The following is an 11,830-nucleotide window of genomic DNA, read 5'->3' on the forward strand; positions in this document are numbered from 1 at the left end:
TGAAGAATCAATCTCCGGGTTAACGGTGACAAATTTTACTATTTTGAGTTTAGTTCCAGAGAGGTTGTTGTTGTTGTTTTCTCCTACTATGTAAAACATTTTTTTTTATCAATTGATAGCCATAAAGAGATCAAAATTAATTTCCATTTTGAAAATATCTGGCAGTGTTTTAAAGATTGAGCTCCAGACAGTGGACAGACTTTGATGATGTCTATGAACTATTACTACTTTAATTTTTATATTGGCCACTTAAATGTACATAACTTTGTAAGACACAGGTGTGTGTATGCCACATGGGAATTTAAAGGACCTCAATCACATTTACGAGATGCAACTATCTAGATTTCATGTGGATTTTGACCAGTTTCCCCAAAAGATGACCTGGAAAAGAAAGAACATCAGGGCAGCTGTGACTATGACAAACAGTTGGAAAGTGGATGATTTTGCAGACAATAAATTTAGCATTAAACATCAATGTGACCTTACTGCTCTTTGTTATATAGAAAAATATAGTGATAATTATAGCAGTTATGTATTGAGCACATTTTAAGAAAGAGAAAAAATATGCATTAAAAACTGTATAGCTATAAAATACAATGTTGGACATCATCATGTATGATGAACACCCACTTCAAAGTGTATTGGTTCATTAGGCCTCTCTGCTTCCATCTGTATCACAAACACAAACAAATCATTTAAAATGTAATGGGGGGAAAAGCCACACATCGCTGAATTAAAACGGGTTTAATTTAGTGTTTCAACAAACAGTACAGCAGATCTTATTGGTATGCAGCGCCCCCAGTGGAATCTTAGCCGGATACAGTGGGATGTACACAAACTTGAATGAACCATAGTCTTAAAGTGAATATCTTAAAATCTTTCATTCAGTTCCTATTCTACAACCTGTGGTCAAAGGCCCCGAAGCGAACACAAACATCATAAATATATCTGCAATATTTCTTTTTTTTAAAGTGAGTTTCTGTGGCACTTTTTATTTGTTCTCCCTTTTTCCTTTGCTTTTATTAAAACCTTTCTTTTAATCTTCCTATATGTTACTGTTACCTAAGTTGTTACTTAGCAACAGTTAACTGCATATTTTTTATATCCAAATCTATTAAATGTATTTTATTCTATTGCTATTATTATTACTTGTTCTTTTATCTCTTTTCCCTTTGCTTTTATTTAAACAGACAGTTTTAATTGGAGTTCAGTGTGACAGTGTGTCAGTAGATGAAAGCACCTTGGCACAGCTAAATATCCATAAAACCAACAACAACCTGTGGCTTAATTTATTGAATAGTGTTGCGTTCATTAGTTCAATAGTTAAATATGGACACAGCCAGGCTCACTGGTTCTCTGTACGGGTCTTTGTGCTAAACTAACGTAACAAGCTACTTCAGCTTGATATTGAACGTATAAATATAAATATTTGATTGGAATTAAAACTTTGCAGGCAGTCACAATTTTTGTCCAGTGCTACCCCCGCGACCCGGCCCTGGATAAGCGGAGGAAAATGGATGGATGGATGGTTCACTTCAGCATAATACCTTTTGTCTGAACCTTCAGATGGTTGGTCAACCATTTACTAAATCATCAGGTTTCAAGATGAGATTCTGAAGTGAAGAAAGGTTTTATTTATTTACATATTTACATATTACAAGCACTAACTAATAGTCTAGACGGATTTCAGAAAAAAAGGCTGTGTGAGGAGCATTTCTGGGTACAAGTCGGGAAGTACTTTTTGGACAATTCCGTCTAGACTATAAGACCAAAGGATGGAGTTCATTGGAGTCAGTTGGCTCAGCCCAATGGGTGGTCGGTTGTGCAGGATTAGGAGAACCAGGGGTGGAGCAGAATCTGCTCTAGAGTGCCGTGCTCCTGAGGGTCCACAGCCAAACACACCTTCAACAAGTCCTGGCAGTCTGAGAAGAAAGCAGAGTTTAAGCTGCAGTTCTTTGGAAAATGGAAGGAAGGAAATAACTTTTCGCACTATAAGTACCACAACTCAGGACGGTATTGAGGCTTCTTACCTTTGGACAGCTCAGTGTTTATGGTAATTTTCGTTTGAAGGATCTCCAAGGTGGTGAAACTTTTGTCGCTGTACACCAGTTCATAGAGCAGAGCGCCCAGCTGCCAGACTGTGCTGGGTTCCGCCTCGTATGTGCCAAGCCAGCGAAACTCTGGAGGGACGTAGGCAATGGTTCCTACAATACACAGAGAGAAACATATCATGAGTAAGATTGACTGATCAGTCCAGAGATCAACTGATGGATGAAGAGCAGAGGCCAGCAGCGTACCAGAGGAGGAGCGGTACGGTATCTTCTTCACCAAGCAGCCACATCCAAAGTCTATGATTCTCACACGAGGGACATCCGAGCTTAAATCAACGAGGACATTTTCTGCTTTAATGTCCCCATGGAAGACTCCAAGAGAGTGCATGTTAACTGCTGCTTCCACCAGCTGCTTCATGATGTTCTGAGACAGAGATAAAGAGTTGGAGCAGAGCGGAGAAGGAAGTGTAAGGAGACACTTAAACCATTATGGGACAGTTTTGCAGCTTTCACACAAAAACGTTAGTGATTGAGTTTGGTTTAGGGCTGCACGATTTGGGGAAAAAAACCCCATTATCATTATTTTGCACGTCACGGCTGTGTGCATCTTCGATTAGTGTCCTCTGGAAACACTTTCCATTGTGTATGAGCTTCTTGCAGTGCTTTTTCTAACCTGGCGTTAATGGTGTAGTGGGTTGTAAAGTTGGTTATTTTTTTCTAAATGCTACACATAAAGATGTTTCTTAATTTGCTAATTTTTTCTCTATTTGCTGCGTGCTGAGCTCTCAGGGCCGACATACATTTTTCATTTTAGGAACCCTTTATAAAGGTGGATTACTATTAAGTGGTAACCAAATAGGCTAAGTTTGGTATGCACTGCATTGACGCCATTTCTAATGAGTACACTGTGCAAATACAGAAAAATCTGCATTCAACTTTTCCACATAACAAATACACACATGTAGTCTGGTGCGAATGATCCGCTACATTGGAGCTAGTGTCAACAACTAGCGAATTTCGGGTCTTATTAATTTCTGCATTGGGTAGTTAATGTCACCTACATTATCATCTTCAGAGCATTCGAGACATATTGTCTTTAATTTAAAGGTTGAGGTTGTTGTTATGGTGTTTGTCGTACAAAATATGGATGTTGAGAAATAAAATGAATACTCTGGTGTGCACCAAAACAACCGGTCTGAGACCTCTTGCAGAGAGGGTCGTGGTCCGTTTCCAAACGGACCCTACTGCGGTTCTATTCCACTGTGAACATAAGCCGATCAGAATCCGACCCAGTAAAAGGAAATGAACCAAAACGCAGTGGATTGTGGGCCACCTGTGTCGCGGAATTTACTCAGATAATATTATAAAGATGAAATTTGTGTCATTTAGTTTCACTCTGGCTACCACTGAGCTAAAGCTAATTTGTCATTGCAGAATTATCATAATTGCTCAAAATAACTTAATATGTACCTTTGTGGTAGAAGCAGATCGTTGTAGGAGCATCAAGGCTCGCCGTCTCTGATTATACAGCTGTCTGATCGCAGCTCGTTGTAAATAATGGATCAACACATTATTGACGACCCCCAGCCTCAACAGGAGCTCCTTCTGAGCATTTCTCTCCAAATTAGTTTGGTCGGAACACCAGAGCAGATTAAGGCCAGTAAAATTAAACACACTCAGTTTGCGCTAGGTTCCACGTTGCTTTGTTTAAATTTTTCACCGCCAACTTTTCAACCAATAAAAAATAATAGTGTGAGTAGATTTCCAGCTTTCCACCTTCATACACGCCCCTCTTTAAATCTTTTTTTGTTATTTGGTCCGCTTATATTTCTGCACTTTGAAAGCAAACCAGACTAAATACAAAATGAACCAAATGTAGCAAATTTCACTCTGATTGGGACCAAGGTTATAATAGTTTTGGAATTTTCATTAGTTTTAGTTTAAATTTCGTTGTGAATTTTTGTTGTCAAATTCAGTTCGTTTTAATACGTTTTTAGAGTGAGTTTGCTAGTTTTAATTAGTTTTTATTTTTTTTGAAAATGCTTAGTTTTAGTTTAGTTTTTATTAGTTTTAGTTTTTTTGTAATGGGGTATTTGTTGGGTGCCAGATTAAAAAAAGTCACAATAAAGCTTTTATTTCCTTTGTCTGATCCATCTCAGCCCCAATAAGTTTATTAAGTCATAAAACCAGATAGATGAAATGGATTTCAACGCAACCAAAAAGGTTTACATATGAAAAAAAAGTTGACAAAGACGAAAAACGAACTTTAGTTAGTTTTAGTTAGTTTTGTAACCACACAATACAGTTTCAGTAAGTTATCGTTTTTTAAAAAACTCTCGTTTTTATTTTTATTTCAGTTAACGAAAATGTTTTTTCAATTCTAGTTTTCATTATTTCGTTAGTTTTCGTTAACTATAATAACCTTGATTGGGACGAACCAAACGGACTCGGGTCTTAAAACTCTACTGACAAAATTCAAAATGATCTCAGTGCAGCTTTAAGGTCACCTCTTGCACACATAGACACAAAAACAAGCTCCAGCCAGCTCCAGTACCTTTGCCTGGTCTTCCCTCAGGAACCCATTGTTGTTATCGAGGTAGGTCAGCAGGTCCTCACAGGGGACTGGTCTCTCCATGACAAGCAGGACCTCTGAGCCCAGATCATACCAGTCTAATAATGACACGGCAGCATGTTTCCCCAGTGACCCCGCTCCACCTGCCACTCTCAGCATGAGAATCACCTCCAATGGCACCATGTGCGTCTTTCCATTTAAAACCTACAAACAACACAATGTTTCAGTATAGATGTGGGTGTTTGTGGATGTTTTTCTAGCAAAGTTCAACATTGATTTTGGTGCTGAGACATCAGATCAAATCACTCACCACTGGTCGAGTCCGCACAAGAGCTTTAGGGATGTGTTTGATCGCCACCTACAGGACACAATCACCACAACTTTACCACACTTTTGGTGCAGGGAGAGACGGCTGTGTGTGCATGTGTGATGTGAGAATACCATATATTTATTACTTACTGGTAAGTTGTCAGTTTTTCTTTCTCCAGCATAAACCGTTCCGAAGCCGCCTTCTCCGAGCTGGAGAAGCTGCAGGTACTTGGCCTCAAAATTTTCTTCAAACACAAACACAGATTCATGTTTTAATATTTTTAAACAAAAGATGAGCTTGATGGTTGAAATCAGTTATTGTTAACCTGTGGTTCAGTAAAGTCTTCTTCTAGTTTTTCCCCCATTATAGCTGACAAAACTCACTTAAAAATCACAAACTTTTGCTTGTTTTGTATTAGTTTTCTTCAGTCACAGAGGCAATACTTTGATATTTGGGGAAATACAGTTAATTGCTTTTTAGCCAAAAAATTGTACGGTAAATATAAAACTATATATATTTAAAGCTCAATCAAGAACTAATTGAAATATACTTTTAAAAAAACATTGCAAAGTCAATATCTCTTTTTAATTTAATAATTTAAAATATAGAAGGATCCTATTCATTTTTATTTTGTCTCATTATTATACTTATTTACTTATTTTTCTTCTTTTTCTTTTTTTTAAAAAACATGACCTAATACCACCAGTAGCAGGTTAACTAGCTAAAGACTAAAAGCAGGGGGGAAGCACCAGCACATCTAAAGCTCACTTAATAACACTTTATATCTCGTTTGTTTTAGCTGTTTACCTGTAGTTGCTGCAGTGTTGACGCATTTTTGAAGCATGAATGATTTTTTAAGCATAAATGTGATTGCCAGAGTAAATAGCAAGTGTTATAAACACTACAAATGACCTACACCACAGTCATATGACTTCAACAGCAACACTGTATACGTAGACAATAGAGGTGGGGGAAATATCCATACGGCATAGTATCGCAATATTTTGCGTGGCAACATTATTCATGGCCGCCATGTATTGATATTTAGCGGATGAGCCATCAGTATTTTCGCCATATTTTTTTATATACTGGAGATACTGGTTTCATAAGAAACTAGAATATCTAAGGAATCTATAGGCACCATGTGTCAGGATATCGTATATATTTTGCGTGGCAATATTATATCGATTCATGGCCGCCAAGTATCGATATTCAGGAATATACTGGATTTACTGGTATCATATGAAACTAGAAGATCTAGGGAATCTATAGGCACCATGTGTCAGGATATCCTGTCGTAATAAAGCTGCAAAGTTAGGCTTTTTTTATGTTTCAAAGTCGAGTTAGTTAAAGTACATACATGTTTGATATCAGTTCAGTTCAGTTTGACTGAATACTTTGTTGGTCAGTCTGTGGGTTTGACTCTCATTGTGGAGAAATAAAAAGACTGAAGTGAGATGAATAGACTGAGAATTTTCTCTTATTTGACAAAACAATTCTTGATTGAATTTAATTTTGTATACACAAAATGCAGTTAAACAGTTAAATCGCAATATATTGTATTGCAATACTCACCATATCGCAAAATGCTTAAAATCGTAATAATATCATATAGTGACTCAATTATTGGGATAAAATATGTATGTTTACGTATATGTTTGGACGGGTTGATGGTCCTTTCATTGTCCTAGTACTTGTTACTCTGTTCAATAACAATAAAGTTGAATCTCATCAAAATGGTATTATGGGGCCTCTGGTGATTCACACCTCTAGTAGACGATGACCTTTTTATATCCCCAACAAACCTCTGTATCCCAGTTAGTCACCAACCAGAGACTCCCTTATCGGCTTATATTCTGTTGTAGAAGAAAATCTCTCAAGCTTGTTCTAACCATAGACCTTATTTCAGGCAACAAAACAAAAACTAATCGAATGAAACTGAATCTAGATGAGGGACCCAGAAGTGCAAAATTGCTGACTCAGTTCTGGGTGTTAGGAGTCCTACCACACACAGTATATGCTCACACACTCTCCTCTCATTCTCTTTCACACTGTCAGTGTACCTCCGCTGGTCCTGACGGAGCAGGATGGCGTCTCGTTGTTCTGCCGGGAGGTTGAAGGGCTGCAGGAGCTCGGGGAGACTTCACTGGGAGACTCCTTGGTAGATTCACCAGCGTTGGTGTCGGAGTTTCCAGTTCTCTGCCTCTTACAGGGCGTCTCTCTTTCGGTGCTGGCTTTTCTCTTGGTCCCTTTAGCTGTCACATCCTCCACTGGCACCTCAGCGGGTTCACTGATGCCGGAGTTGTTTTCGTGACCCCTCTGCTTTTTTCCGGGGCTTTGGTCTGCTGTTGGGGCCTTTTCATTGGTCTCTCTGGCTGTCACAGTCTCCACTGTCACCTCAGGGGGTTCGCTGGCACACCTCTGCCTTTTTCTGGGTGGCTCTGAGTAACTTATGCTGACCTTGCGTTTGTTACTTGTCACCCTAACGTCGTCGCCCATGCAGTAGTTGAGTTCAGTAGTGCTGCCACTGCTCTCTACACATGAAATAAACCCAGATAACTGGTTCATATTGCATGATTCTGCAAAACTCTGTATTGTTAGTTCAACATTGTTTTGTAAATTTTTACTTTTTACTCCACTAAATTTATTTCACAGCTCTAGAATAATACTTAGCCATTAAGCCTACTGACTACCTTCATTTGTTCAGTTCATTTGGCTTATAAATACTTTATTACTTTTACTTGAGTCCAATCTTGTAACACTGGACTTGTAATAGTGTTTTTGAAGAGTAGTTCTGATACTTTCAAGTGATTACTAACTCTTATTTAGCACACAGCCTACCTGCAAAATAATATTATCACACTGCAACTAAAGTCCAGCTGATAAAGTCACTATGTAGAGTCTTTCAAAAATGATTTATCAAAACAAGTGAAAAAAGTGACTATGAAGTCACAATTTAACTCGTTTAAAGAACCTTCTGTTTGTATGTTGAGACAAGTAAGAATAAACCAGGTATATATACATACTTAAATCAATATCAACAAAGTTCACGTCTCTTCAAGAAGACAGGAACTTTCTGTCTACAGTTATTTAACAGGATTTCACACTCACTTGAACCATTCTCTGAGTCCAGAGAATAAAGAGTCTTTTCATCCATGTTGCTTTGTAAGCGCTCGGTACAAATATTTGACAATAGAAAATATTTCACTGTGAGTATCAAGAAGTTGTGTGTCTCTCTGCTGATAATATGTGAGTGTGAGTGAATTTAAACATCTCTCTGAGAGTTCTGAGGTTCTGTGTTCTGATTTTTGAATATCAAGGTTCTATTCCGTGACATCACTAATGGAACACAGGCTGAAATAACTAGAGTGGCCAAAATAACTGCTAAAAACACAAAATAGTCCAAAAGCTAAATCAAAAACAATAAAAAGAGACTAATAATGATTATGTCTGGATTGTTTGGGCACCGTAAGCACAACATCATAATGGTGAATGTGTTAGCAAGTTTTTTTTTAACACACATCAGATAGTTATGGTCCAACATTAGCTTTTATTTGTAACCGTTTTTCTATTCACCTGATGAATATAAGTAATATTCTCTCAAATTTAAGTGCCGATTTAGTCTCCACCAACTGAAAAGTACTTTTCACTTTGTTTAATAAACTATTTACACTTTTATATAAAGACACATTTGACCTCAAGGTCACAAATCGGCTTCTAGGGATGGGTGTTTGTAAGAAACCTGCCAACTTGAGAATCTATCGCATTAAGGATCAATTAATAAATTAATCGCTATGTTTTTATCCATACTCCTTATAAATACTCCTCCTTATACATACTAAAACATGCATACTTGGGGAAAATCAAAGATAAATATACAGTCCTATGCAAACGCCTGTTTTGATAACGGCCCTTTTTATTTTCAAAGAACGAAAAGGGACTTCCTGTTGATCGTTGAACTAATGTTAACTCTCGTGAGGTTAAACTGTAAAGAATGTTTTGTTTTGAATGTTTTGTAAAATTCAGGGCCAAAACCGTCCGGTCCTGGAGCTTTACCTCCCTTAAGAGTGCGTATGGCTTGTAACACTTCTTCTTTACTAATTGGCTTGCATAAATCTGCTTTCTGTTCATCTGTAAGAGACGGCAACTTCATCTCATCAAGAAATTTTGCTCTAGTCTCGGAAGAAGATGTGCATTCAGAACTATAGAGGTCTTTATAAAACAGTTTCATTACTTCATTTATATCAGATGATTTGAGGCGCCTCACCCCATTTTTGTCTATGAGAGAGGGGATTACATTGGGCTCAATTTTGCCACGAGCAAGACGAGCTAGTAACCGGCCTGGTTTATTGCCTGATTCAAATAGTCTATGTTTAGCAAAAAAAATGTCTGTCTCCACTTTCCTAGTTAGGAGCTGATTTAAGGCAGAGCGTGCAGCATCCAGCTGTTTTGCCAGAGAGCTGCTCTGAGATTTCTTAAATTGAGTTTCTAGATTATGTATTGTCTTCTCTAAATCCAACTGTCTTTAAAGGCATCTTTCCTCTGTGCTGATGTAAAAGATATAATAGCTCCACGTAAATATGCCTTACCAGCTTCCCATAGTGTAGAAGGACTAATATCTGGGGATTTATTTATAGAGATGAACTGCTGCCACTCAGATGTAATATACTCAACGAAGGAACGGTTACTCAGTAGGGCAGGGTCGAGCCTCCAGTGCCTGCAGGCTGGGTCCTTATAAGGAGGAGAGATAGTCACACTGATAGGGGAGTGATCAGAAAGAAATTTGGTACCAATTGTACAGTTCAGGATTCTGCCCAAAATCGTTCTTGAAGACAGATAGTAGTCTATCCTGGAGAAGACCTGGTGGGGGATCGAGAAGAACGCGTAGTCTCTATCTAGGGGGTGTTGCACCCTCCACTCATCATATAAATAAATCTAAATCTGTACGAAATTCACCCATTTTTGAGCTTTTCTTGGAGAGAGTAGATTGAGAGGGAGACACATCAATATTCGGGTTAAGGCCCCGTTCACACGAGGACGGTCTGAACAGAAGACGCAAAAGTGGCGTCGCGTCTTCACTTTTTATTCCGCGTTTAGACGAGCATTTTCGGGAGGAAATCTGCTGCATACGGTGACGCAAAAGTGTGTGAAATTCGATTGTATGCAGCCAGGCGGCATCACTTAAAGCGATAAGAGCATCTTTGGGCATGCAGAAGTTTTCACGCCACACATTTTCATCAGCTACTCCTTCCATAAAGTTCTCCACCATCCACTAGATCTCCCAGGTCCGGTTTTACACCGCGCCGTCTGGCTCGCCTCCGACAAATTGCTGCATCCAAAATGTGATGGAGGTAATTACAGATCCTTCTCTGTTCACTAATACTATCTGTACATATCCTGTACATTTGGTGGAAAGACTCCTGTAAGAGCAGCTTGAAGGTCCGACGCATGGAAATAATCCCACGTTTGTTTATTTTCCTGTACTGGATCATGTATGTGACGTTAACACGTATGTGACGTGAGCAGATCAGATCAGAGTTTTGCGTCTTGTCAGTGTAGACGGACACGCTACGGCGGAGCGGATTTAACTTTTCCACTTTGGAAGGTGGTTTCAAATTTTTGCGTCTTCAAGCCCCCAAAACGCCGTCACCGTCTAAACGAAAGGCACTTCCGATAAAATATTTGGTTGTTTTTACCCGCGAGCGTCCTCGTGCGAACGGGGCCTAAGTGTGCAATTAAAGTCACCACCTAGAAGTAAGTATGGAGAAGAAAATGCTGCCAAATCGGAAGTAAGCTGTGGAATAAAAGACGCCTCATATAATGTTGGGGCATATATACACCCATAAACAACATGTTCTCCGTAGAGATAACCAGACAGAAGTACATAACGTCCCTGTTTATCGGATATTGTTTTATCAAGAGTAAAAGGCAGGGATCGATGTAGGAGAATTGCAACCCCTCTACTTTTGGAATTATAAGAGGAGTAGAAAACCTGGCCAACCCAGCTTCTCCTCAGTTTTATATGTTCCAGGTCTGAAAGGTGGGTTTCCTGGAGAAAGGCTATTTGGCATTTCTCTTTTTTAAGGAAGGACAAGATTTTCTGGCGTTTGATGACATGGTTAATGCCCTTCACATTAAGTGAAACAACCTTAAGGTCACTCATGTAAGACTAAAGCCTGATTTCCACCGGGCGCGTTACTGCAGCGTCACGTCAGCGTCGCGTATGCTGTTGCAAATAGGTAACACTCTAATCAATGAGAGCGTTTCCACCGGGCGCGTAGCGTAACGTTACAGCAGCGTCACGTCATTGCTCTCCGCGAGCATTAGGTAGGACTTCGATTTCTCCGCGAGACGCTGCCAAACCGCGTGAATCTCAACAGAGCAGATCACCAGACAGGAAGTCCGACTCAGAAGCAGCGTAAAACACTTCCGCCCCTTTCAAAATAAAACACAATACGCAGTTCATGCAGCCTAAAACTACTTCACATCAACATTATGTTATGACCGGGGCACCAGATCAGCAATCAATCAATCAATCAATCAAAGGGTCTCAGAGGATCGGCGACACGGACGACAAGAGACTGATTGTTGAAGTGGAACATCATACAATCATTTATGATATAACATATTGTTTTTATAAGGATAGATGGTCAGATCAACAGATCTTTCACCTCAGAGAAGCAAAGTAAGTTGGTTTTTGTTGTTGTTGTTTACTTTATACACACAGTTTATCCATAGACTGTATAAATAGAGTTTAAAGTTCATCACGGGATCTTGCGGTCTCCCGTATGGTCAGGATTATCGCGTGATCTCGTTATCTCGCGTGTATACGGCCGGCTGGATAATCGACCGGTGGAAATCCCCAGTAAGCCCTTCACATAGCTGGATATATTCTAT

At 39.2% G+C, this 11,830-nt stretch overlaps 1 protein-coding gene across 1 annotated transcript; it reads right to left on the reverse strand.

The window, feature by feature from the left end:
* Nucleotides 1-1,683: 1,683 nt before the first annotated feature.
* On the reverse strand, nt 1,684-8,090 carry LOC131961133 (serine/threonine-protein kinase pim-2-like). The gene is made up of 8 exons (XM_059326406.1): nt 8,045-8,090; nt 6,997-7,467; nt 5,083-5,177; nt 4,934-4,981; nt 4,606-4,827; nt 2,298-2,475; nt 2,031-2,204; nt 1,684-1,922 (listed from the first exon to the last, which is right to left on the reverse strand). The coding sequence occupies exons 1-8, from the start codon at nt 8,088-8,090 to the stop codon at nt 1,831-1,833; spliced, it is 1,326 nt and encodes a 441-aa protein (XP_059182389.1). The 3' UTR covers nt 1,684-1,830.
* Nucleotides 8,091-11,830: the final 3,740 nt, after the last annotated feature.

The sequence above is a fragment of the Centropristis striata genome, chromosome 22, assembly GCF_030273125.1.
Source record: "Centropristis striata isolate RG_2023a ecotype Rhode Island chromosome 22, C.striata_1.0, whole genome shotgun sequence".
NCBI classification, from domain to species: Eukaryota; Metazoa; Chordata; class Actinopteri; order Perciformes; family Serranidae; genus Centropristis; species Centropristis striata.